General features: G+C 37.6%; 1 protein-coding gene across 7 annotated transcripts in view; it reads left to right on the top strand.

Annotated features, from left to right (window-relative positions):
- The window catches only part of TCF12 (transcription factor 12), a 171707-nt gene that overhangs the window by 33852 nt on the left and 111347 nt on the right, over positions 1–26508 (top strand). For 6 of the 7 annotated variants that reach the window (XM_014944368.1, XM_014944365.1, XM_014944367.1 and 3 more), the window contains exons 4-5: positions 11403–11476; positions 17143–17211. In XM_014944368.1, coding sequence (XP_014799854.1) covers positions 11403–11476; positions 17143–17211 — 143 coding nt within the window. Of the gene's footprint in view, positions 1–11402; positions 11477–13241; positions 13312–17142; positions 17212–26508 lie in introns of those variants that run through there. The other variant, XM_014944373.1, reaches the window with a different exon arrangement.

The following is a 26508-nucleotide window of genomic DNA, read 5'->3' as shown; positions in this document are numbered from 1 at the left end:
AGGGGTGTTTTTTTTTTTTTTTTTTTTTTTTTTTTTTTTGGTTTTTTTTTTTTTTTTTTTATGGTTCCGTTTTCTACTAGTTTCTTCCTGCACCGGTTTAGTGCAGGACCCTAGAAATCCCTGGTGCTAGGCTGGGGAGGAGAGAAAAGCTGGGCAGTGGGGACAGCCAGGTGCCAAGGGAAGCAGGATGGCCACCTTCGGGTGGCAGCCAGCCCGTAGCTGTTAGTAAGACAGGCTTGTGTTTGCATACAGAAAACTTGACTCATGAGCTGTTGTCTGGCAGTGGTGCCTGCATCGAAATCCCTTGCAAGGAGTAGGTGAGTGCTGCCTGTTCGCAGGCTGACCCTGCCCGAGGAGACGTCCTGTGGCTGCAGCTGCACGTTGGCCGAGGGCTCTGCTGGCAGCGGGGACTGCTCTGCTCTCCTGGGGACTGACGGGCTTTAATGTCCTTCCACTTATTCTTACTCACCTGTAATACTAAACTTAGGGTATTTGTCCTAATTTTAATGTAAAATCACTAGCCTCTGTGTTCTCATTAACTATCCCTAGAAATCTGTTCTTCATTTTAAGGTGTAAGTTCTATAGGATTGAAGTTGTGAGACTATTTGCTGTTTTTGTAGAAGGAGAGACTTTTAAAACATTCTGGGAGGGGGAATTTAAAAAATAGTTATTGATTGCTGCTTGCTTTTTGACTACAGACTATTCAAGTTAATGTTTGGAAGTGTTTAATACTGTATTATTATTGTGGGAAGGCTAATTACCAGGTAAGGGTGCTTTTCACCACAGAAAGACTGTGCTGTATTTTATTGGCTTTCAGCATTTTCTAGTTATAACCTACAGAACTGCTGTAACAGCATACTTTGAGAAGCAGCAGTGAAAATTTTTGTTTATTCAAAGTGCAACCTGTCCTTATTTAAAAAAAAAAAGCGGGGGGGGGGGGGAAAGGCAGACATGAGTGCACTTTAACAGCAACAGGTAAGTCAGTTCCAACTGTAATGTTGTTAAGAGAACAAAGGCAATTTAAAACAGGGTTACTTGAATATAAATTCCAGTTCTAACTTTTCCATCAAAGTTCTGCTTCTGAAGTGTGTATGGTTTCTAAGTGCATTTTATTAAGAGTGTTTTAGCTCATGTAACACTTGTTACAAGAAAAGCATTGAAAACTCACATTTCTATAAAAAGTGTGATATTTAGGATTTAAGCCAAGAAGAAATGTTAAGCAGTCCAACCAGACTATGGAGTATTAAATGAAAAGCGAACAGAAAAAATAGAGGGAAGAGCAGTGAAGTCTTCAAACCAGGGGGAAAGTCTTTCTTTTGTTTAGAAGTTGGAGAAATCTTGACATCTTTGCTAGCAAATGTGGGTATTTCTGGACTCATTTCCACCAGACCTAGATCTTGCCAGATTTAGTAGTTCAGAATAGAAAAATAAGTTCTTTTTTTTAGTTAGTGTGATGCTACTTAGCATTATTATTCTGAAAAGAACTCTAAATTAACAATGTTAAACCGTTGTTCTTCAGCACTTAAATACCGTAGTGCTGAACAGTCTAGAGTTGTTACTTCTGTGTTACTGATCCTCTAAAGGTGTGATTTTGTTATTGGAAGGTAATCTTTCCAGGCTCATAAGCTGTAACAACATGGATATAGTAGCAGAAGAGTTTTAAAACGTGGGTGGTACTAAGTGCAGCAGCAATTAGTAGGTCAGTTAATACCTTTTGCTTGTGAAGGAAGAAACTAGGGAAGACAAATGTCAGGCAACTTAATCCTTCAGCGGGCTGTGGCGAGACAGCTTGGTTCAGTGGGAGGAACAGCCTTCCTTTTCAATAGAGGGAAAGAATGGAAGCACCTAATGAACAGAAAGAGGTGTTTTTTGGGATTGAAGGTACGCTAGGCCCCCTCAGAGGTCACAGTTGCTGCAGTACTGCTATGCATTAGTGCAAGGCCCGTTAACATCAGGCAACAATCTTCCTTACACCTCGTTTGTGGATGTAGGAGATGGAGCTGTATCATATCAGCTTCCCAGCATCGCGAGCGCACTGTCACTTACTGCCACTCGCGCCGAGGGAGCTGTCAACACAAAGCTAGCCTGCCTGACTCAGCAGGCAGCTAACAGCCCAGCCAGCAAGGAGCTACATTCAGCAAATATTTGGGCAGATTTAATGATATCTGGGAAATTTAAAAACAGATTTCTCTCCTTTGACAGAGAATGTCATGTTTTCTTACTTTGAGAATGAAGTTAAAAAATACCGATAAAATACCCGTCAAAAAGTGGTTCTAAGGATTGTTTCAATGTTGAGGGAATAAAGGTTTCTTCGTTGTTTTTTGTTGTGTTTTTTTTCTTTTTTTTTTTCTTAAGGTGCCTGAGGGCCCTGCTGGCAGCACAGGCTGTGCCAGATCTCCATCGTTTGTTCAGACTGGGTTCTGGCTATTACTTTGGAAGTAATGGAATTATTGAGAACTGTTGGTTTTGGGCCTCTGCAAAAGGAGAACATCTGGCAAGAGCTTTACTACATTCCATCTAGCTTATGGAGGGGGAAGCACTAGTTACTGCAAAATGCAGGCTGGAAAAAGTAGTCCTTGATACTGCAGGCTAACGCTAACTTCCATCAGCTCAAATTCTTGACTGTATAAATGCAGGTAGAGAAGCTTCTTGAAAGTTTTTAATTGTTTACTTTAAACTATTTTTTCCTCCTAAAATAATAGAATAAAACACCTTTTGTTCTAGGAAGCTGTTTTACTGAGGGAATAGGTGCAGCCTGTCCCTTGGACAAGCCAGCAGGGCACTTTATTGTGCTGCAGGGCAAATGGTGAACCCCTAACCTTGCAAAATCTTTCTTGGGTGAAAATGAAGTAGTATGAAGGGTTTCATCTTGATTTTTGGGATTTGGAGAGAGATAAATGAGCTGGGTTGTAATAATTACCTAAGTCAACATGTGCTATATTTATTCTATTGTTTTTTCACATGTAACTTAGAGTTAACCTGCCACATCCCTCGCTCAGATGAGCAGATGTGCAGTGCTTGCATTTCTCTGTTTAAATACTAAACAGATAAACTTTGATTTTTAAAGTTAAAACATGATATTTATTGCTGACATGTTCATATAATGGACACTTTTCCCCAGCTGAATTGAAAGAGCCAGAATTCTCTTACAAAGAAGTTACATTCACGCAGCGCTTGATGTGTAACTTCTGCTTTGTTCAGTAAAGAGAGTCAGTCCTGTTAGATACGCTCTTTGCAACAGGTGATCAGAAGAAATAATTTTAAAGATACACCTGTCTAGAAGTAAACCTGAAAACCGTTCAAACTTCTTTGTATTCTGCATGTTTTGTTTATATGAAAAACATACAATGTTAGTGTATTGTTCTAATGTGAGGTACCATGCTGCTGTTAGATAGACTTTAGAATTTAGTAGTGTAGGGTAGCAAAAAATCTGATACTGAGATACTGTGTACCCCTTAGCAAAGTATAGATTTTCTTCCACATGCTTTTAGGAAACATGTTGGTCTACGTCTCTGAAGATCAGACTCAGACTTCTGGGATCTTGATATCTATAAATATCTTTGTTTCCATTCATAGACGTGTAAATGTGGAATTGCATTGGCATTTCCTTTGCTATACTGCATACTATACTTGTAATTTTACTCAAAGCTCAAGATCCTGGCTCACTAAGATGCAGGGGATTTGTCTGATGCTTTATTTTTCCTCCGGTTCACCAATATGAACTCAGAAGTTCAAAATATATGAAGTTTCTCACAGATCTATTTTTTCAGCTCCATTTTTTTTTGTTCTCTGCTCAAACTCGGTATGTCAAAGGGTCTCTTTTTCCTTAGAAGGTTTGAGTGTTAATTAAGGCATTATTGATCTTCTAAATATCAGTGCAGTACTTTTAATCTGTTGCAATTGGATAATTTTGATTGTACATCTATAAAGATGTATCACAGTCATCAACACCATGAAGGGATACTGACCCCAGGTTGATCTGGGAGTTTTGTTTTCAAGAGGTTCAAAGTTTGCTGGACACTTTGTGATACAGTAACTGACTGAAAGTGCTTTTTCTTAACTTTTTTCCACACGTTGTTGGAAAAGCTGTCCCACTTGCAGTGGTTTCTTTGTTTGTGAGAGTTAGTGCCTCAGTTACACACAGTGTAACTGGGATTGTATTGTGTTCTCCTGCCTGACTTGGCAGATTTCTGCGCTGTTGTAATACAGTTGGTAACCGTAGCTGTTGACCATGAGGCTATATTTGAATATTTTTGGCCTGGTGTGTGCAGTCTTGTGACACTGGACTTGATTTGGTGTATATATAAATATATATTTTTAAAGTGGGTGGTTATATAAAGCTGTTGAGTCATAACTGAAGTAACCACAGGAAAATTTGGCAGTAGAATGGATTATTATGATAGCTAATATTGTAGGGGTGAGCCTTGCTAGTTAGAGCTGTTCCGTCTGATACTTGATGGTTCAATACAGAAAGGAGAATATGCAGCATGATGCAATTTAATAGCAGTTTAACTGTGTGTGTGTTTGCATGTGAATAAAAGCTCTGGGTTGTGTCCCTGCTAAAGGCTTGATCTCTAAGCTGGCTTGCTTTATTCACATTTGTAACCATAAAGGTAGCAAAATACACTCTGTGTGTGCACACATGTAAATATTATTTATATACAGGATATAATCTATGAAGATTAGCATTTAAACTTTACTTTTAGATTCTTAACTTTAAATTGGATGGAAGATTAATATTAAAGCTTGTATTATTAAAGGGAAGTGTTTTCTTTTTCAGAGGCTAAGAATAAATATACTCTGTATTACTCTGAGCACCTCTGTAGATTTGTAAGGAAATTCCTTTTTTTTAAAAAAAAACAACACACAAACACAAATAACCCAAATCAGTTTAAATGTTAATTTTTTTAGGTTTTGTTATTAGCTTATGCTTGAATTATCTGAATAAACACACACAAATAACAAATGTATTGCATACAGCATATTACATGGGGTATTGTAAATATGTTCTCTTCTTTGAACTGTACTTGATGTACTTTTTCTGGCAAGATGGGTGTAGTAATGTGCAGTTTTCTGGTTTAGTACAGTTTGGGAAATGTCAGTTCCAATTTTAATTTGAGCAGGTTGTATTGTATTTAAAGTGTCCAGGTCATGCCGTGTCATTTGGTGTGTTCAGTGATGTGGTTTAGACTCTAGGAAGCAGGGAATATGATGCAAGAGGAGCAGGTAACTTCTGACTTTTCTGTAAGAGCACTTCTATTACAGGAATTAATAACCTAGCGTTGTTGGGAATACATGGGTCTTATTACAAGAAATGAATAGGATTGTTTGTGAAATTAAGTTAAAAGTAGTAATTGCCTTTTTTTTTTTTTAATAGCAAATTGTATTTAGGTAATGAGTGGAAACAAATCTAGAACATACTTGATGGCTATGCAGGAACTGTATTACCAGTATTCACTTTTGATGTTAATAGACACTGTTAAAACAAATTCAAGCTTTTCATCAATTTTCCTGAACCAGCATGATTGTTTTTCAATTTCTTCTGACTTTATACAATGTGAGTATCTTGTTGTATTAGGAAAAGTTCAAGAGTATACCCTGGAGTTGTGTTCTGATCTGAGAAAATTCTGTTCTTGCAAATAATTTTCTGTATAGAAGTACAGTTTTTAAACAGTTTTCCATTAAGAGAGGATTCAATTTGCTGATAATGTTTTAGGTTACAACTAATTTTTAACACCTGTCAATGTTAATTTTGGTCAAAGTTTTAGTTATTGCCCAGGCAAGTTACGTGCTTGCTGTATATTCCTCCCATTTGAATAATTCAGTTCTATTGAAGTTTGAATTGTGATTGCTTATTCTGGGGATAGAAATTAACTTTGTATAGCATATCTTATTGCCTATTAAAATAATTTCCACAATAGCTGGCATAGCAGGTGTTTATTCTTTGCTTTGTCAGATAATTGTGTTCTGGGATTCTTCAGAATGAACAGTGTTTCAAAAATGGAAATTAATTTATTTACTACTATTGATAATCACTGTTGATATTTCGAACAGATACTAAAACCTCATCTTTGGAAAGAAAAATACTGAAATGGAATCTAGTGTTCTATGGGTAATAATCGAGAAAACGGATGCCTCCCAGGGTGGCTTCAATGGCCTCATTGCCTGCCATTAGAGGTTGGCAGTTATCAGCCTCGACTCTCATGGTTATAAAATTGACTGGGCAGGTGGGAAAGGATATTGAAACTAACAGTTAAAGCCAGGAGAAACCTCACTTTTAGACCACACAATGGATTAGGTGTTCAATCTGTGACTCAGTGGTTCAGTACAGGGAGGAGAGTGAACAGCATCATGCAATTCAATAAAATTATCTCAGGAAGCTTCCTGAAGGAATTGTGGAGTCCAGAGTTTGTACTGGGCAACTCTGACTCAAGGTAGTGCTTTGGTGCCATATCCACAGCACTTCCATTAATCTTTTCTGGAGTAAAAGGTTACAGAAAGCGATACTGCTCTGCTTCTCCCACTGGTGCCTCCAATAAGCAGTTCTGTTACTGGGGAGGAACTTTCCTTTTTGATCTGGAGGGATGGAGTGAACTTGGTATCCATGTGCTGTAACGCAATTGATGCACTCTCCAAGAAACACTATGGATTGAGATATGAAGTTTCTCATTACTTTTTTTTTTTTTTTCTCTCCTGTGCTTTAAGTACTTCCCCTTGCCTTTCCTTTTGGGGGCAGGGTGGGTGGAGAGAAAACCTTCTATTTATGTAGTTTGAAATAAAAGTGGTTTGTCTTTTATCTAATTATAATGTTGCATCTGAATTTATGCCAGTGGCACTTAAGTGGTTAGACTGTTGATAGGTTGCCTGGGTTTCATTTCTCTTCTCAATTTGATTAATGCCTTTAGCTTTGTATATTTTAAGCCCACCACATGACATCTATTGTCAAAGCTGCTTTTGGTTTTGAGTGTTCCCCCTGCCCCTCCCCAGTAATAAATGTCTGGAACTATATCTTGTCTTTACTTGTTTATCTGACTCGCAAATTTCAGGTACTTTGTAAGAGTAGAAATTATTTTACTATATTATTAAGAGTATAAAGTCTATAAAATGGGAAATATTTTCTATGTGGAATCAACAAGAAGAGGCTGAGAACTAGTCTTAACCTACTGAAATTTATTTTTTTTAATTGACATAGTATTTCTCCATTAAATAATGTAATATTTCTCTTTATGTCCCTTACTAGAAAGTCTGGACCTAAAATATAATTTTAGGTAATAATTTGTATTATACTTCACAATAGACCCTTGCAATATGGGGTCTAATGGTAGATTGATTTGTTTCGGTGTCTAAGATGCAAAATATAATCAGTGCTGTTATGGTTTGTGCTCTAGTTTTTTTGCAATTGATTTTGGTTGTTGAATCTTATCTGAAGGAATATCATTACTCTGAAACAAAATTGGATAAAGAAACTATAAAAGATAGAAGCTCATACCTTGAGTACCTAGTATAACAATCTACAATGTGATTTTTTTTTTTTTGTCAAATCATTTATTTGATCAACATCATAGCAGATGGTAACCCTATAAAGTATATTACCTTGTTTACACGAACATTAGAGCCTGTATCTCTTGAAATAAGTTTTAAATATGGTTGTCTTTGTCTTATACCAGCAAGAACAACAATTTTCATTCCAGTTAGATTGTAAGATCCAATTTTTCTATTAGATGAATGGTTGGACCTGTCTCTTCAGAATGAATACATATCTTGAAGTAGTAAGGCAACAGGTTCTTCAGGTTTTCTTCTAGAAGAGCTTGAAATGCTCACAGTGCCATCTTAAAAGTGACATTAAGCAAAGCCTTTCTAGAATTCAACGCATAAAGGCAGAAAGCATCCCTGTGCCTGCTTGGCCTGACCTTCCTGAGGTGGGTGAGGGCACCCAGCCTCTCCCATGGCCTGGCCAGGTCCTGGCTGTGGGCTGTGCCGTGTCCGGGGAGGACAGGGGATGGCCGGGACAGGGGAGGGAAGTGCCTTGGGATGCCGTGGGAGCCACACCAGCCACAGGCTGCCAGCTCTATCCACTCAAACAGGGATCAAACTTAGCAATTGCTTCCTGGCTCAACTGTGGCATATCTGCTATAGAAATAGAGGATTTTGATTGAGAACTATGAAATCAACTCATGAGTCATTTCAATTACTTTCCATCCTCAATGCCTACTAAAAAAAGGCAGTGGGGGTAGAATTTCATTATACTTCTGTCTGCCTGATGGCATGTATCTGTGTTACTAGACCTTTTTAACATACAGTTGGTGAATTTCCCCCTTTTTTGCATTGCCTAAACAGGTTGAGATACTGTGGCCTTTCAAGGTGCAGCATGTTTTTCAGTGCTCTGCTAGCCATCACAGCTTTCCTGTGCCTTGTAGCATCTGTGATGAATTTGTGAGTACTGGAATTGGACACCCCCTTTCCTTGGGGAATGGGCTGTGCAAAGGTGATGATTCCCCTAGTTCCTCCATTCTGTTTTGCGTTTCTTAGGAAAACACTTGAACCCTTTTGATGGCACTTTTGCTTTGAGACTTTATTGAATTTATCACCACAGATGATTCTGTGTTCTTCCTTCCTGTGTGTTCCCTGCTTCATTTCTTAGGAAAACACTTGAACCCTTTTGATGGCACTTTTGCTTTGAGACTTTATTGAATTTATCACCACAGATGATTCTGTGTTCTTCCTTCCTGTGTGTTCCCTGCCATCCCATCTGGGTCTCCTCCCATCTGGAAAGTCAATCTTATGCTCCTGGCTCATTCACATGGAGCTACCTTGGGCTGTATTAAAGTATGTATTGGATGGTTGTGCCCAGCCTGCTAGAGTTTGTCTTGTCTCTTGCAGCATTTAGTTGTTTTTCATCTGTCATGGGTGGAAAAAAACATTAGTGTGTGAGACCGAGCAGATTCCTTGAGCACCACTGTAGACACATGTCCGATTTCCTGGGTGAGCGTTGTTGGCCAACCGGTTCTCCGCTCTTGATAGGGCTGAGGGCAGCAAGGGGTGTCCATCCACGTGAAACCCAGAGGTCCAGCAGCAGCAGTGCAGGGGTTCTGTGTGCAGTGTTTGACATTGTCCCTTGCAGCCTTCAAGGAGCTTCTGAAGCGTGAATGCATGTGCCTCAGGTGCAAATTTTGAGTACAGGGTTGGTCTAGATGCAAACCTCTTTTGTGCTTGTAAGAAAAGACAAAATGCTGTATGAAAAGGAGGAAAAAGACACCTGGCAGAAAAAAGGAAAGTGTGTTGAAAGTCCTGATTACTCTAGCTAACCGTACTGGGCTTTTTAGAAAAAGAATTCTGGGAACCATTTAGAAATTTGTTTTCCTCTCCATCTTAAATGACTACATTTTGGTTTTGAGCAGTTTCTCTAAACAATTTATTTGCATAATTCAAATGGTAGAATTAAAATACAAGAATTTTTAGTTGTACGTGTGCTGATTTGGCAGAACCTTAACATGAGCTCTTATGTCCCACTGACTCAAATTTTTAAATGAGTAACATGTTTTACTGATGAGAGGTCATGCATCCAAACGCTCTGTGCATAACCATTATCTACTGACATATTTCCTAAACGGGCTGATACAATGTACTGTGTCTTAGACTTTGTCTTGCAGTAAGATATTTTTCTTTCCCTCCGACCCCTGCCGGTCTCTTTTGAAAATAAAGCAATGGAAGACTTGTTATGATAATCATTGGATTACTAGCACTGTTGTTTCTGGCAGAAAAGAGTCAGTTGTGCCAAAAGATTACTTTTGCCTTTGTCGGTGCCAGCCACGACTTTTTACTCAGCTCCTGGATCAGTTACAAGGAAACAACAACAATGCTGTCAGCTGCAGAATGCAGCAAACTTCCACAAACTGCTGCTCCATGCTGTGGTGGGTTTGCGTTTTCAGAGCGTTCTCCAGCCTTGAGGATCTTTCCTGCACCACACAAAAGGTGCCTACAGCTTATCTGGGTCGTCGTACTGTACTTTCAGGTTAACATGCCTTCTGCCAGTTGTCTTTATCGAAACAGTATTTTGTAGCTTCATAAAACACATTTCTTGAGGAAATCATGACGAGAATGTTATTACTCCATAGGTAGCTCTTTACAGTATTTCCTTGCATTTTATTTTGTAGTTTGGCCAGACTGAGGTATATGCATGAAAATTTCATAGTTGGAGTATAAGTTAGGGTTTAGGGATGATTGTGTGGAGTAACTTGCACTCAGCTCTTATTTATATATAGTGACATTTAGTTCTTATTTATAAATTATGACATATAAAGCCTTATAAATAGTTTATACTATACATCACATAAAGATTTTATGCTTTATATCAAAACTCCTTATGAGAGAAGTTTGGGTGACAGGGAACTAATGAGTTGTGTTTTGTAGGACAAAGTGTGTGGAAGTCTGCCATTTAGGATGGGAGTGGTCTACCCACTGAACAAAAAATATCTTATGATACAGCTCATCAGAAACCTGATTACTAGGGTAGTAACCTTATCCTATATGAATGAATTGGCTATAGTAATTCAGGTACTTTTGCAGTTAGTTGTTTTGGAATGTGGTTTAAAGCTGGCTTGACCAATTAACTTTGAATAGAAAGTAATTGGAGAAAGTGTTGGCAACAGTATTTCTAATTGTTGGCTTGATAATACATGGGATACATATTGTGATACTGAGTTTAAAGATCTCCTTGTTTTTTCCTTCCTCTTTCTCTTTTGAGCTGTAACCTGGATTTGCATAAAGGGAACCGATTCTAAAAGAACCGTTACAGAGTTAAAGATTCCTGTTTTAGCAGGGCAGACACCATGGGTCTCTGTGGGGTTTTTTTAAGCCATTGAAATAGAACCAGTCTGTCTTGCCTTTCCCCCCCTTATGCTAAAATATCTGGCATGTCATGTAGAGACCAAGTAGGGGAAATAATTTCACACATTTTACAATACTTAAGCAAGACATGAGATCACAGGGTAGATAACAAGTATATATTTCACAGTATGTGCTGCAATATTCAGTACTTAAGATGCAGGATAAATCAGGCTGTGTAAAAAGCCTGGCTAACATCGTTGTTTTGTTACTCATGCTAATTTCTGATGGATTGGGTAGGGCAGGCACTGCAGATTGGCAAATCTTTTTGACTTTTTATGCTCCTGTTTTCAGCAGCTGCAGGTGTCCAAATGAGTAGGTTGCTTTATAGCCAGCTTCATTAACACGGAAATTTTCATCTTAAGTTTTGTTTTTAGAAAGGCTGCTTTAAGTATACAGAAGCGGATTAGTTTGCTTTAAGTGTATGGAAACGGATGAATTTGCTTTCAGGTTGCATCAGAGAACATTATGCTTTTGCTATCTTTTCTTATAGGTCTGTATTTTTCTTTTATTGCTAGGTATGGATGAGCGAACAGGTGCCACATCCTGGGGAACAAGCGGTCAGCCAAGTCCTTCCTATGAATCTTCAAGGGTAAGGTTCCCACATAATAATTCACAGTGAAAGTTTATGGGAATGTGCAATGAAAATCAGCAGATGATTTCACAATGTTTTTGAAGGGTAAGCTCCTCTAAATACTCAGATTAGCATCTTTTAGAGACTTTAATGACTTTGATGTGCTGCAATAGTGATTCAGATTTCTAAGACTAAAAATGTATAGGTTAAGAATTTATGAAAACAAATGGTACATAACTGTATACTTGAATGGCAAACATGCATTTTATTTACCTTATGGTCAGGAAATGAAAATGGAAGTCATATTACTTATTCAGGAGCAGATTTATTGGTAAAGCATAGGGAACACTTGTCTCTCCATAAACATTAGCCAGCTATAGTATGCGCTGTGATATGGTGTTGGAGAGAGGCTTCTCTTTTTAAATGCCTTCCTCCTGTTCCCGTTGCAGTTTCATTCATCTACCTTATTGAGCTAAAGGTTTTTGGTAATATCTGATACTCTAAAATAACATCGCGCATTTTATTTTGTAGTTTGGCCAGACTGAGGTATATGCATGAAAATTTCATAGTTGGAGTGTAAGTTAGGGTTTAGGGATGATTGTGTGGAGTAACTTGCACTCAGCTCTTATTTATATATAGTGACATTTAGTTCTTATTTATAAATTATGACATATAAAGCCTTATAAATAGTTTATACTATACATCACATAAAGATTTTATGCTTTATATCAAAACTCCTTATGAGAGAAGTTTGGGTGACAGGGAACTAATGAGTTGTGTTTTGTAGGACAAAGTGTGTGGAAGTCTGCCATTTAGGATGGGAGTGGTCTACCCACTGAACAAAAAATATCTTGTGATACAGCTCATCAGAAACCTGATTACTAGGGTAGTAACCTTATCCTATATGAATGAATTGGCTATAGTAATTCAGGTACTTTTGCAGTTAGTTGTTTTGGAATGTGGTTTAAAGCTGGCTTGACCAATTAACTTTGAATAGAAAGTAATTGGAGAAAGTGTTGGCAACAGTATTTCTAATTGTTGGCTTGATAATACATGGGATACATATTGTGATACTGAGTTTAAAGATCTCCTTGTTTTTTCCTTCCTCTTTCTCTTTTGAGCTGTAACCTGGATTTGCATAAAGGGAACCGATTCTAAAAGAACCGTTACAGAGTTAAAGATTCCTGTTTTAGCAGGGCAGACACCATGGGTCTCTGTGGGGTTTTTTTAAGCCATTGAAATAGAACCAGTCTGTCTTGCCTTTCCCCCCCTTATGCTAAAATATCTGGCATGTCATGTAGAGACCAAGTAGGGGAAATAATTTCACACATTTTACAATACTTAAGCAAGACATGAGATCACAGGGTAGATAACAAGTATATATTTCACAGTATGTGCTGCAATATTCAGTACTTAAGATGCAGGATAAATCAGGCTGTGTAAAAAGCCTGGCTAACATCGTTGTTTTGTTACTCATGCTAATTTCTGATGGATTGGGTAGGGCAGGCACTGCAGATTGGCAAATCTTTTTGACTTTTTATGCTCCTGTTTTCAGCAGCTGCAGGTGTCCAAATGAGTAGGTTGCTTTATAGCCAGCTTCATTAACACGGAAATTTTCATCTTAAGTTTTGTTTTTAGAAAGGCTGCTTTAAGTATACAGAAGCGGATTAGTTTGCTTTAAGTGTATGGAAACGGATGAATTTGCTTTCAGGTTGCATCAGAGAACATTATGCTTTTGCTATCTTTTCTTATAGGTCTGTATTTTTCTTTTATTGCTAGGTATGGATGAGCGAACAGGTGCCACATCCTGGGGAACAAGCGGTCAGCCAAGTCCTTCCTATGAATCTTCAAGGGTAAGGTTCCCACATAATAATTCACAGTGAAAGTTTATGGGAATGTGCAATGAAAATCAGCAGATGATTTCACAATGTTTTTGAAGGGTAAGCTCCTCTAAATACTCAGATTAGCATCTTTTAGAGACTTTAATGACTTTGATGTGCTGCAATAGTGATTCAGATTTCTAAGACTAAAAATGTATAGGTTAAGAATTTATGAAAACAAATGGTACATAACTGTATACTTGAATGGCAAACATGCATTTTATTTACCTTATGGTCAGGAAATGAAAATGGAAGTCATATTACTTATTCAGGAGCAGATTTATTGGTAAAGCATAGGGAACACTTGTCTCTCCATAAACATTAGCCCGCTATAGTATGCGCTGTGATATGGTGTTGGAGAGAGGCTTCTCTTTTTAAATGCCTTCCTCCTGTTCCCGTTGCAGTTTCATTCATCTACCTTATTGAGCTAAAGGTTTTTGGTAATATCTGATACTCTAAAATAACATCGCCTTTTAAAACCCTAATTCAATGGTCAAAAGCACGCTTGCCTTTTAAAACCCTAATTCAATGGTCAAAATCACATTCCCTTAGTAAATCACATTCCCTTTCATCTACTCAGGTTTCTTTTTATTAATATCTACTCCCTAAAAAGCCAATAAACTTTTTTTTTAACCTAATGAATTAATTACTAGAAGTACATAACATAACTGATGGACCTAGCCTAAATAATCTGCTCTGGTTTCAGTACCCTTGAACCAGAGCATTGTGTGAGCTCTTGCACCTTTGCAGCTTTCTCTTGCTGTGGAATGATGTGGGGAGGCTGCAAGGTCTTGTCCAGCTCACTGGGTAGTGTTAAAGTCTCTGTCTGACTTAGGAGGACAGCATTAGAAAGACTTACCCTGGAGTCCCAATTTTTCCATTGATCTTTGGTAAGTAAACTATAGTGAAAAGGTAGAAGATCTTTACGGGTTGCAAAAGTATTTCTGCAACATAGAAATTAGGCATTCTTTTAAAACAACCTGCATAACTTGAGGCGTGAAGCCCAGCCTTTAGGTGCCTTCTCTACATTTGATAAGTAACTTATATTTTTATTGTATGTATTTGGTATTTCAACACTTGTTTATGAAGTTGCTGATCCATTTTAATCAATCATGACTTAAGCTGACCTAACTGGAATTTGAGCTTGTGATTCATTGGCTATGTGCCTATATTAATCACACATTTTTTCATGTTAGAGGATCAGCAAACTGATATTCCAGTAGTAAAAAGTTGGGGTGCCTGGTGTGTTGTTCTTCAGTTGGTTGCTTGGTTTTGTTTATTTATGGGTTTGTTTTTTTTTTATTATAACTGAAGATCATGACTAGGAAATTTAAACATCAGTCAAGAATCAATCCCTCCACAAATCATATGTTAAAGTTGGTAATAAAAACAGGTGTTAGTGCTCTAACAGAGGTGTACCAGAGGTTAGAATGATAGCAAGAGGTTGGTGCTGTTTGGGTGTATCATTAAGTAAAGCAAATGTAAAGGTTGGTTTTCCTTGAGCCCCATGGAAGGCTTCAGGAAAAAGGGAGATGTTAAATTCTTATACATAGCAGGTGTCCCTCTCCCCCCAGCTATTTAACTTAGATTTAAATTAGTTTATATTTAAGAATAAAAAAGAAAAAAGAGTGAGGCAGAAAAAAAATAAATGTCCTCCCAGCAAACAATTCTTGCTGAATCATAACTTATATTAGGACAGTTTCAGCTAAAGCCAGTTGGACTCTAGCCAAACTGTATATATTGCAAAGAGTTGATGGAACCTATCCCCAGAATGTTATTGAAGTATTTATTCCTCTGCTGGCGAAGGGGAGAGGATTTTTCTCTTGCATGCTAGTCATTTGAGATGATACTGAGAGATTCTGAAGCACCAGTTATTTAGGACTTGTGATGGGTTCTTTGTTGATGTTGTTTTGGATTTGGTGGTGTGGTTTTTTAAAAAAGAAAATACGTTCTTTTTTTTTTTTAAACTGGGGCATACTGTTTTAATAGGTCTTTCTTAATTCAATTTAAATACGTTATAAAGTATGTTTAATTAGAGAATTGGCAGTGAATGTTGTCTGATTTTTTTTTTTAAGAAAGTTATGGTCTTTGAAAATACTGGCATGTAGATTTATTTCCTTACTTGTATTTGTGGCTGAATTTAATGATTTTATAGTATGGTGTTGTGTGCCTCACTATAAAATTTATTACAGGAGAACACCAAATACTTGTATACAAACTTTCTTGATTTATAAACTAAAAATGAAATAATCAAGTTCACCTCTTCTCTGTGTCTCCCGAAACAATGTTTTGTATGTCTTGACATCTCATTTAAAAAAAAATAAATTCATTTGTTCCTGTAGTGTTGAGGTGTTAGTTTTCTTCACTTCAGTAGAGGATTTGTCTGAAGGCAGCAGAAATCATGTGGGGGGAAAAAGAAACCCCAGCAGTACTAAACTCTAGTGAAAGATTCTTGTAAGTTGAATATTTTTACAAATATCTTCCTACACAAACTTTTTTTTTTTTGAAAGCCTGCTAAATGATGTAAATTTAAGAGCAAGACTCATGTTAGCACAGAATGTGATATTAAGACTGTTCATAAAATTTCTCGGCGGGGTCAGCTTAGCTGTGAGCTGTTGGCTCAGCAGTCCCAGAGCATCGGTGCAGCAGCAGCTCCCGACGGGACCACTGACCAGGCAGTGGAGGCTGGTAGGTGTAGGTCTTCCCAAGAGCCCTGTGTGGTTGGGATGTCTTAGGAGGTGTCAGCTGCTGGTGCTAGGCTTTGAAAAATTACAAAACATGTGCATGTCCTTGATTTTATGGAGAATATCGTCTTCATACGCTGAGGAATAAGGAAGGCCTGTGCCACAGCGACAGGATAGATATTACACAGAATTGATGTGAAGTGGCTATCCAAAGGAATTCGGAGGATTTTGCTGATGAATGTAGACCTTTGCCCAGGCCTTCAATACACCTAAAAAATTTGATAATGGGAGGGGAGAAAAACACCCAACTTTCTGTAGAGGCCCTCCATGAAGCAATAAAGAATGGTTGTCTGGGAATTACTTTTACAGGAAAACTCTATCCCTGTGTTTTCCCTGAAAAAGTGATGAACACTAGAAATACATACTGTCTCTAGATAGAATTGGTAATGGTTAAGAGGCACAAATTAATTCATCCCATGGCCATGTTATTCTGTGAAAATTCTGTGAAAAATTGTGAAAAAGTGATGAACACTAGAAATACATACGGTCCGTAGATAGAATTGGTAATGGCACAAATTAATTCATCCCATGGCCATGTTATTCTGCGAAAAAGTAGAACAAAGGAAGTTCTTCTGCACTGAAATAACTGAAAAAGCACTGGACTTCATTTACTAGTCTGAAGTTTGAAGTTTGCATGCATAAATTGTGGGTAAGATGTATGGTCTTTATTTTTTGGTTTAGGTTCCCCTCCCCTCCCTCTCCCCCCAACTAATGAGCCACATTACACTAGTGGTTCAGAATTTTGAATAAAGATAGGTTCTGACTACTACTTCATATGCTACCAGATCAGATCACTCTGAGGAAGAGCTAAAGTCACTGTGTGGTCTGTGTCATAAGACTGTACATCACAGGTCATAAAGAGGCAGGGCAAATGTAATTTATATTCAGCCTTTTGCATTCCTAGGTTATTCCTTGTGGTAATTAACATACAGAGTTTAAATAAGTTATGATTGTTTTACATGTTCAACTTTAACTTCAAAATCCAGTGATTTTTCTGCTCTAATTTCAATATAGAATGTTATTCTTGTCCTAATTCTTCTTACTAATTGCCTGTTTACAGGAAAATGGCAGTCTTCATGGAAAAAGCTCAGACCTCTCCACGGATATAGAAAAGTTGAAACCTCAAGAGGTACCACTTACTCTTTTTCTCGTGTGTGATTTTTTTAAATTTTTATTTTAAACCTGGGTTCTGTCTACTGCTGGAGTTTTTGTTTAAAGGTCCAAATACAGTGACCAAATTATTAAAGAATTTAAACTGTTGGCCCATTATTCCAAAGGCACATAAAGATAAGCAATTTTCCATTAAATAGAATTGGAATTTGGTGGTGGTTAAGTACATACCTGTTAAAGGCAAATTAAATAAGCTAATCAAAGACTGGCTAAAGGAGATCTTCCTTTTCCGACTCCTGCCGAAGGTCTGCTCAGGTCAGTATAGATGGTCTGATTGTGTCTAGCAATGGTGCTGAAGGAAAGAGTGTAAGTATAGGGAAATATTTTGCCACCTGTACTGTCCTACTCTCCTGGCAAAGGCCAGCATTGAGGGGCTTAGGAGATTTACTGGACAGAGGTGATGTTTTGGACGATGTTCTTATAGCTATTGGTGGACTTGTTCTCTGCAAGTTGTGATTTTTTTCTGACTTCAACTAGTTTCGGCAATAATTACAAGCATTTTGTGGCAAAAATTTTGATATTTGTGTCTCCAGTGATATAGCTGATTTCCACCGTGTTCCTGTGTTCTGAATAGTAATGATAGTTGTTACTGATGTACTACATGATTTTCTTTTTTTTTTAATTTGAGTTGATTTGATTTTATTATGTTGTTACTGATGTACTACATGATTTTCTTTATTTTTTTAATTTGATTTGATTTTATTATTTTTTTTTATTTGCATGCCACTTGTCTGTCTGTCCTCTTCCCAACCAAATTAAAGAATAGTAATCTATTGGTCTCTGCATGTATAGTAACTTCTTCTAACCTGTGGTTAGTTCTTGGTGCCATTCTCTGACTCCTTCTGACTCTTCTGTATAACGTAAGATTTAGGGTGATTACAGCTGCATGCACTAGTCAAGATGAGGGTATACCATCAATTTTTGCATGACATAATGATACTTTAATTCTCTGTTCCTTTCTTATGCACTACTATCTTGCATTTTTTTGACTGTCACCGAGTCCTGAAGTTTTAAAACTGTGTAGAACAATAAGAATTCTTTTCTTACATTGTATAGTAGTTAACATAGGACATTTGACTTAGTTTTTTACATGCTTCTTTTGTGTTTATTTACACCAAATTTATCTGCTGCTTTATTGCGAATTTCATGGAGAACCTGCTTTGCAACTCTGCACTAGTTAGGATTATTTTTAAATGCTTTTTGTTATCAGCAGACTTTACTATGTCGTTGTTCACTCACTGTTTTTGACTTACTCATGGAATTGTTGAAGGACGTTGGTCTGAGTATGGTTTTTGGGGGAGGTGGGAAGAACACATTGGTAACAACTTTTCACTCTGAAAACTGGATGTATATTCTTCTGCTTGGGGTGGGGTGTGTGCTTGCTAATTTTAATCTTTTGATCAACAATTCAATCACAAAAGATCCTTCTCTCATATTTCATAATTTATTGTAAGACTCTCTGGTAATAACTTATTAAAAGCTAAAGTATTTTTATTTCAGTAGTGTTTTGAACTAACATTGAAATCTGAGAGTCACTGCAGGCTTGAGAAAATCTTACATGAGTCTTGTTTTTTCATTACTAATAATGTTAAATAGTGTTCTAACACGGAGAGAGCAGTGGGTACTTGTATTATAATGGGATGTGATGATCTTAAATTTGTGCAAAGGTATAAATTGAGACATTAAGGACTTCTGTGTGCAAAATCTCGTTTGTATAGGCCAAATGTTTTGTTAGAAAAAAGAATGATTTGAAAATACATCTGTAGTAGCAGGAAAAAAAGGAAATGTGGGAAAGCTTAATTTTTTTTGGAGGAATAATTCAGGAATAGTAATTAGCAAGTCAGTAGAATTCTGCAAAGTGCTGATGGTCGCCCTCATTGTTGAATGGTTATACTGAAGTCCATATACAATACCGTGTCAAAATTTTCCGTCTGTTGTGGTGCTTGTTTTTCTTCCAAGCCTCCAATCTTGCTTTTACTTCTGTATGTGCAACAGAAGGGGTTTTTCTGTGAATATCTTTGGGTTAATGTACGGGAGTTCCTCCCTTATGTGAGTGATGTAGAGATATTTTTGCATGTGTTCAGAATCCCTTGCATTAGAAGTGTAGCTGGCTCATGGTGTACGTTGTGGAGGACTGTAAAACTGCTTTTTGAAAGCCTTGCTCTACTGAGCTCTTTGGAGGAAATTCTGGGGTACTTGAACCAAGTAGCACGTTTGCTGCACGGTAGTATGTTGCCCTGTGGCACTTGAAAGTTTTGTCTTCCTGTTGTGAGATGCTTCTGAAATTCCTAGCTTTCCTGCTTTATTTGGAATTGTAATTTATACTCATAACCTAGCAACAAATTGGTATCATCACTTTTTTGGGGGTAAGCAATGATTTTAATTAAACACTTCTCTACCTTAGTTTTTATTGTGGAGTGGATAATGATTGCCTTTCTTTCATGAAGAATTTTTTGCTTTTATTTCATGAAGAATAATGCTCTGTGAGGTTTTTTTTCATTGTTTTGATTTTTTTCTAGCATGTCTTTGCAATAAAAGGAGTGAGTTAGTTTTTCATCTGTTTAGATTGCTGTCTCCAGATCAAGCACATCTAAAAATATTTTTCTTAAGACATTTCCTTGCCGAATATAATAACATAATAATTTTAACTGTTTAAAATTTAGCGTGAATTAGCTGAGGTATTTTTCTTCCAAAAGCTGAACTGTGGGTGTTTTAAGTGTCTTCCAGCATGTATATTGCACTAAAAGCTGTGAGTGTACATTTTGACCTAATTTAACATACAATCTAGCTTCACTATTGAGTATGCAGTTTGTCCTCCTTTTCATTTACATAACTCTGCTATATATCTGCTTGAAGCCAGAGTTGAACTGATCAAGACACCACTGCTAGATTTAGGTGGTTTTGTAGCATCAGTCAACAGGTTGTGCCCTCTATTGTATGTAAAAGACTCAGACATGAATTGGAACCTGAAATACTATATGCCCAAACTATTCTTCCATCCCTACCACCAGTGGTACTTTTAAGTTGCAAAAAAGTCAAAAAATAGTAATGAGATAGCAGGTTTTGAAATAGTATTTTATACCTCTTAATCTCAGGTACATAACAAGAAGGGAAGCTGTTAAATAGCAAAACAAGACAAGAGGGACACAGAAATACAGTAAGTGTTTATGAAGTCTGTTGTACTTGTGTCCTTTTTGTCCTCTGTTGTTTTTTTTTTTTGCGGGGGAGGGAGTTTTTTTGGTGGTTCTTCTGCTGGTTATTTGATTTTCCTGATGTATCCTATAAGTAAGCAGATGATTCAGTGTGAAATCAAAGCCAAAATTAAATATCCCATATTCAGTGCACAGGACACTTTTCGCAAATGCAGCTTGCTTTGTAACTTCATTTATGGGCAATACTTTTTTGAAGCAAGTTCTGATATTTAAGTTCTGAATACTTTAGTTAGATTTTTAAGCGTTATCTTTAGGCGTTTATTGTTAGTATGCTGGCTGTGCTTGTATTTATTTCCTGGATTATATCTTAGACAAGACCTAGAAAAATCTGGTTTCAATCATATAAGCTATATTGGAGAAGTGGGATGTTCTGGTGGTGTTTTGGTGTTGTGGTTTTTTAATTATTTTTTTTAAGTGCAACTACCTATCATACTGAAATTAGCATTGGAATCTGTTCACAAATTAGTTTTCCATTGTCCCATTTCATATCATGTTGATATTTGTCTCACAAGAGTTTAGAGAGGTGTAATTGGCTATTGGGTTTAGCTGTTTAAAATCAAATTCATCATTTACTAAGTTAACTTCCTGGAAATGGATTTAGAACTACAGAAAATTGTGATTATTTAAAAATAGATTCCTTGTTTGATGTGTTATGTCCCCCTTCCCCTTCCAAAGCTCTACCAGGTTAAAAAAATAAATAAATGAACCATGTTTTCAGTTGTTCTCGTGTTCCATTCCTGCACACATAGTTTCCATCTGTTTCAACTCGATATGAGGAAATAAGCTAATGAATATTTTTAGAGCTCTGTTACAAAGTACATAACTTATGGTGACACTTAGAGGATGCTTGTGAAAGCTCTCTTGAATTTTTCCAGTAATACCTGGAATCTGGGGTAGCCCTATCTACTTTTCCACCCATGTGTAGCAGGTGACCATTTCTGTTTTTAGGATGTTGTAGTGGAATGTTAAAATTCGCTGATAGTGAAAGGGAATCAGAATTAATACTAGAAAGTGTACAGCTCCTTGTTTCTGGTACAGATGGGTGGTCTCCACCAGCTAAGGGCATTCATTCCTTTGCTTAGTAAGTATTACACAAGTTTCTTGCACAATAAGATGGGGTTTAAGTACCGCCTGTTCTCAGCGGGCTGGGAGATGGGACACAGGGAGCCTGCGGAGGGGAGAGGTGGTTGTTTTCTGGTACATCAGGTGGGTCTTGAGCCCGGTTTCTTAGCTTTTGGATTGTAGCAGGCAACAATCAGTTCAAGGCCAGGCTGGATGGGGCTTTGAGCAACCTGGTCTAGTGGAAGGTGTCCCTGCCCAGGGCCATGGGGGTTGGAACTAACTAATCTTTAATATGCCTTCCAACCTAAACTATTCTATCACAGTAATATGGATGAAATGGTCTGAGGAGTGTGGGGAGTCTCCCGTCATTGTCTGCTCTGTCCCCCCTCATCTCCCCGCTGGTTTTCCTTGTTTAGAAAGCGAAGGTAATTTTGTGTGTGACCTGTGACAGACCTGCGTGTTGCCCTTACAGAGGATATTGCTGCTGTTGCACCAGAGAAAATCAGGTTGCTGGATGCATTTATTATCGGTTGTGTTAAAAAAGATTTGGTTATTGAAGAAGCTGCTTTTCGTTTTAGTTATTGGTCATAATGCCAGTGGATTTATTGTTCTCTTACCTTCATTTTTGCAAGTCTCTTCCTGATCCTTGTGCTCAGTAGACCCAGCCAGGTTTTGGCTCTGTAGTCTTTCCTCTAGGAGCCATTGACAAATATGTAGATTCAGTGACTGAAAATACTCTTTTCAGAACAAAATGCTTGTTTATTTCTGGCAACATATGTGACCACATAATCCATAATCTTTTAAATTAGCTGGGACACCTTGATAGGGCTATTGCCCAAAGCCTCTTGTCTAATCTCAGTCAGTGATTCACCACCATGTTCCTGGGTGAAGTCGGTCTCTCTGGGTCTGTCCGGCTGTCTCTGCCTGTCTCTGTGTCTTGCTTTCTCTCTCCACTTCCACCCCCCTTGAGTTTTTTCCCCTCCTGGTTGTCTTTAGAACTCTCAGATTAGTTTGGAGAGAGATAATCCAAAATAAAGTGGATTTCATCAGTAGATCCGCTGTTGTTCATTTACACATTAGTCATTTAGATGACTGTTGCCTGAATCATAGGATCCTAGCCAAATTTAGCTTGGAAGGGACCTCAGTATTCCTGAGTTTTAAACAATTAATATTTGTTAGCTAAGGTCAGCCAAACTATAAAACTCAAGGAATCGGAAGCAGCATTCATTAAATTTAATCTTTTGGTCTGTAGCCATGTCAAACTGAAGTCAACCATGCATTTTAGTGGAATTTGAATGTCTTAAGTTTAAAGGAGATAATTGAGCTATATTGTAAGTTGCTAAAATGCAAATACCCACTTACTGATCTGGCAGCTTGATTATGAGCCACAACTGGATCTGATTTTGGTTTATTCCCAAGGACTTGTGTAGGAGAGGGCTTGAGGATAAGGGAGGAAAAACAAAGGAAAAAAGCTTGTTTTCTCTAGTTCAGAGAGCTTGAGCAAATAAAATGCTATGGAGTAGTTATTCCATGAAGCAAATAAATTCATGGGAACATTATATGCCATATAGTTAGAGTGACTCCCCCATTTTTCCAGTTTTACCCTGAAGTGGAAATAGGATGTTGTACTTGTTTAATAACAAAACCAAAAAGCCCACAACTTAAGTGGGTCAGGAGTACAGTTTTGCTTACGTATGGACAAATCCTGGTGTGACTTCCGGAAATAATTACTAAAGGATGATAGTTTTATGCTTTTGAAATGGAAGCAAAAGGGAGAGGATGAATCCTGCAGAAGCCCTGGAACCAGTGCAATGAAAAGGGGTAGGAACAGTGGGCCAGGGAGGCTTTTTGGCTTGTTCTTCGATGGGTTCTGTGATTGACTTAACCCAAAATGGCAGCATTTTAATGGTCATTGAAAGACAGAATTTTAGGAGGTTAATTACCATTTTAGTTTGTAAAATGGGGCATAAGCTCGTTGTGTGGTTCCTTCCCTTATGGTTTGGTAGTATAAACATGCCTAATAAGGAGTGTGTTTTCTCTGATTTTCTGTTTTGTCTTCTGGGTCTTCTAGAATAATACATTCTGTAAGATAATTTTCAGGTGTCCCATATACAACTATTTATGATTTCGTAAATAATCTCGGATTTTTAATTGTTTTGGCTGTGTTAGCATACTTGTGCATGGAAGATCCTTCTGATACAGATAAAGTCTAAATCACTTGGACACTTGCGGCATCTTACCCAGAAGATTTTTGATTATTTTTTTTATTTTTTTAATTGATGGACCTAATTGATTGGAATTTTTAGAAAACATCACTCTAATCCAATGAAATAACTTGAAAATGAATAAAATGTTAGAGCATTCAGTGTTGAGAGTGACTTCACCTACTCAGTTAAATTGTAGTGCTAATTACTCATAGTCTTTCAGCTGCATTTCATGACAGGTATGATTGGTAGACAATACTTGTTGCTTTTATTTGTACATGTATCTGTCTTTTTGATCACAAACATGCAGTGAAACTGAAATCCAGGGAGAGGCCTCTTGCTGAACACGCAGCGAGAACGTTACAGAATGCTATAAGGGAAGAGTTAGCCCCTTTTACCCTATGGGGCTATGACAATACAGAAAGAAAAGTTTTTGTCTTCCTTTGGGAAGGTTAAAGATTGGTTTTGTAGTAGCTACATATGAGGTTGGAACAAACAAGTTGGATTTGAGTTTACACTTATGGCATCTAATCATTTTCAAAACTAGTTTTCTTTCTGTAAACAGAAAAATGCCCCGAGCTGTCTGCAGTCCCTTCAGAATAAGGGTGGTCAGAACATAAAATAAATTTGTCAAGTAACTCCTGTTTTGCAGACTTTTTGCCAGTTATTTGCGAAATATCCCACTGTGCACTCTGCGTGCTAATCCATCGGCACGTTGGCTGGGGAGCAGAGGTGGCGGAGTGGGGATGTGGGCTCAGCACGGAGCATCTCCTCCAGCCTGGCTGTGTCAAGCCTGCCCCGCAGGTGACAGTAGGTAGCAGTCCTCCAAAGGGCTATGGAAGCCCACCTGTGGTCCAAAGAATGACATTGCCAGCCTGCTCCAGTAGAGACAGGTCAGAGTATGTGTCCTCAAATAGCTCTTCCCAAGAGGCAGAATAGCTTTTGGCATAACTAATTAGCTCCCATCTCTGCTTGCAGCCTGTATCAACCTACCTGTGATTAAGTGAGGCCCTTTTCAGAGGGCTGTCTTCAAAATTGCTGTGAACTGAAAGTTCCTTCCTTTCTCAGAAAGAAAGAATTAAATTTGGCAGTATATGTTGAGTCCTCTTTAAAACATAGATTTGAAAAGGGGCTCTGATAGAAATTTTTATGTCCCCTCCACCACCTTCTGTTGCTGTTGCCATGAGGGATGAGTTCAGATGCCAGCTGATGGTATTTTCTCTGTTACTGAGTCACACAGGTGGGATGTACCTTTTAATAAACTGCTCTTCTTTATTGGTGTTACAGACAGACTATTTAAGGCTCTCAACTGCATTCTTCCTTAAGCAGTAAGCATATGTTGTCAATTTGCACCATCATATTTGTAAAATAATTTTTTTTAAAGATTGATTGTATGACTAGAAGCTTCCAGTATCTTTTCAGAAGCTATTGGAAGCTTCTGAAGTTTTCATCTATGATTGATTACAGCTCTTCCTAGTAGAGCTTTATGCTGTTTATTACATAAGTTAACCATACAGATGTAAAAGCAAGGAATGGTATCAGAAATGCAATTTTATTTGAAGTACAGCTTAAATGTGAAGAATGCTCTGAATTAACTCTGTGTAATTTAAATCATTGTCCTTAGAGCTCTTCTGATTTTGCTTAATTTGCTTTTGTGAAGTGCAAAAGAGGTTTGTTAAATCAAAGCTGTGTGTGTTTGTGGTTATTTTGTATTCATTTAGTGTGGGTGAGTTTTATATGTGGGAATCAGCCCAGGGTTTCTAATCCCAAACTCTGCTGCTTGAGCTGATAATCCATAACTCATTATTAAGACCCTGAATAACTGGTGTCAAGGATGGTGGCCAAGTTAAGACCTCTTTGCATAGGTCTGCTGTAGATGAAGGCTGAGAGAGGTTACGCTTTGCGCAAGGGTAAATTCTGTAATGCATGACAAAGAATGAAATGCCTGACATGATTAATTTTAGGTAGGAATTCAATTCAAGTACAGAAAAAACATTTCTATTTAAAATACTTCCATACGCCTTTAGTACATTTCCCCCCACTCCCAACAGTAAACGTTCTGTTTTCTATGGCTTTAGTGTTGTGAAGGACTTGGAATGTTTTTCAGGTAAAATAGTCGATTTTTCTAGTGGTGTAGAAATATAACATTGCTGTGGTAATAGGATGCAAGTGTGTTCTGGGAAACTGAGAGGGTATCTGAAAAGAAGATGATGTAAAGGATTATTTGAAGGCATTCTGACAGTAGAAGGGAGAACACTCCTTTCTGTGTAAACTTCCCACCCCTGTCTCCAGTTCCTGTTTTTTGGGGGGGAAATGCACAATATTAACTTCGGGAGGAATATTGTAAATCCTGTGCATTGGGTAGACTGTGTTGCATGATGTGTAACCGTGTATGAAATGAGTCTTACCCCTGTTATGTTTTCAGTAGTTTCATTATTTACTTTGTAATTGAAGTTCTCTTCAAGATTTTGGTTTCTGTGGCTCATCTAGGCACCACTTTCTGAATGTCTGAGATTACAAATTGTCTTTTATCACTGGTAGAGTCCTCCTTTAGGTTTTTTTTGTTTTTTTTTTTTGTTTTTTTTTGTTTTTTTTTTTTTTTGTTTTTTGTTTTTTGGTTTTTTTGTTGTTGTTGTTTTGGTTTGGTTTTTGTTTTGGTTTTTTTGTTTGTTTGTTTGTTTGTTTGTTTGTTTTTTGTTTTTTTATTGGTGGTGGTGTTGGACTCCATGATCTCAAAGGTCCCTTCCAACCATGAGTATTCTGGGATTCTGGTGAGGC

The sequence above is a fragment of the Calidris pugnax genome, unplaced genomic scaffold, assembly GCF_001431845.1.
Source record: "Calidris pugnax isolate Ruff unplaced genomic scaffold, ASM143184v1 scaffold70, whole genome shotgun sequence".
Lineage (NCBI taxonomy): Eukaryota > Metazoa > Chordata > Aves > Charadriiformes > Scolopacidae > Calidris > Calidris pugnax.
This window is presented reverse-complemented; position numbering and strand designations above follow the sequence as displayed.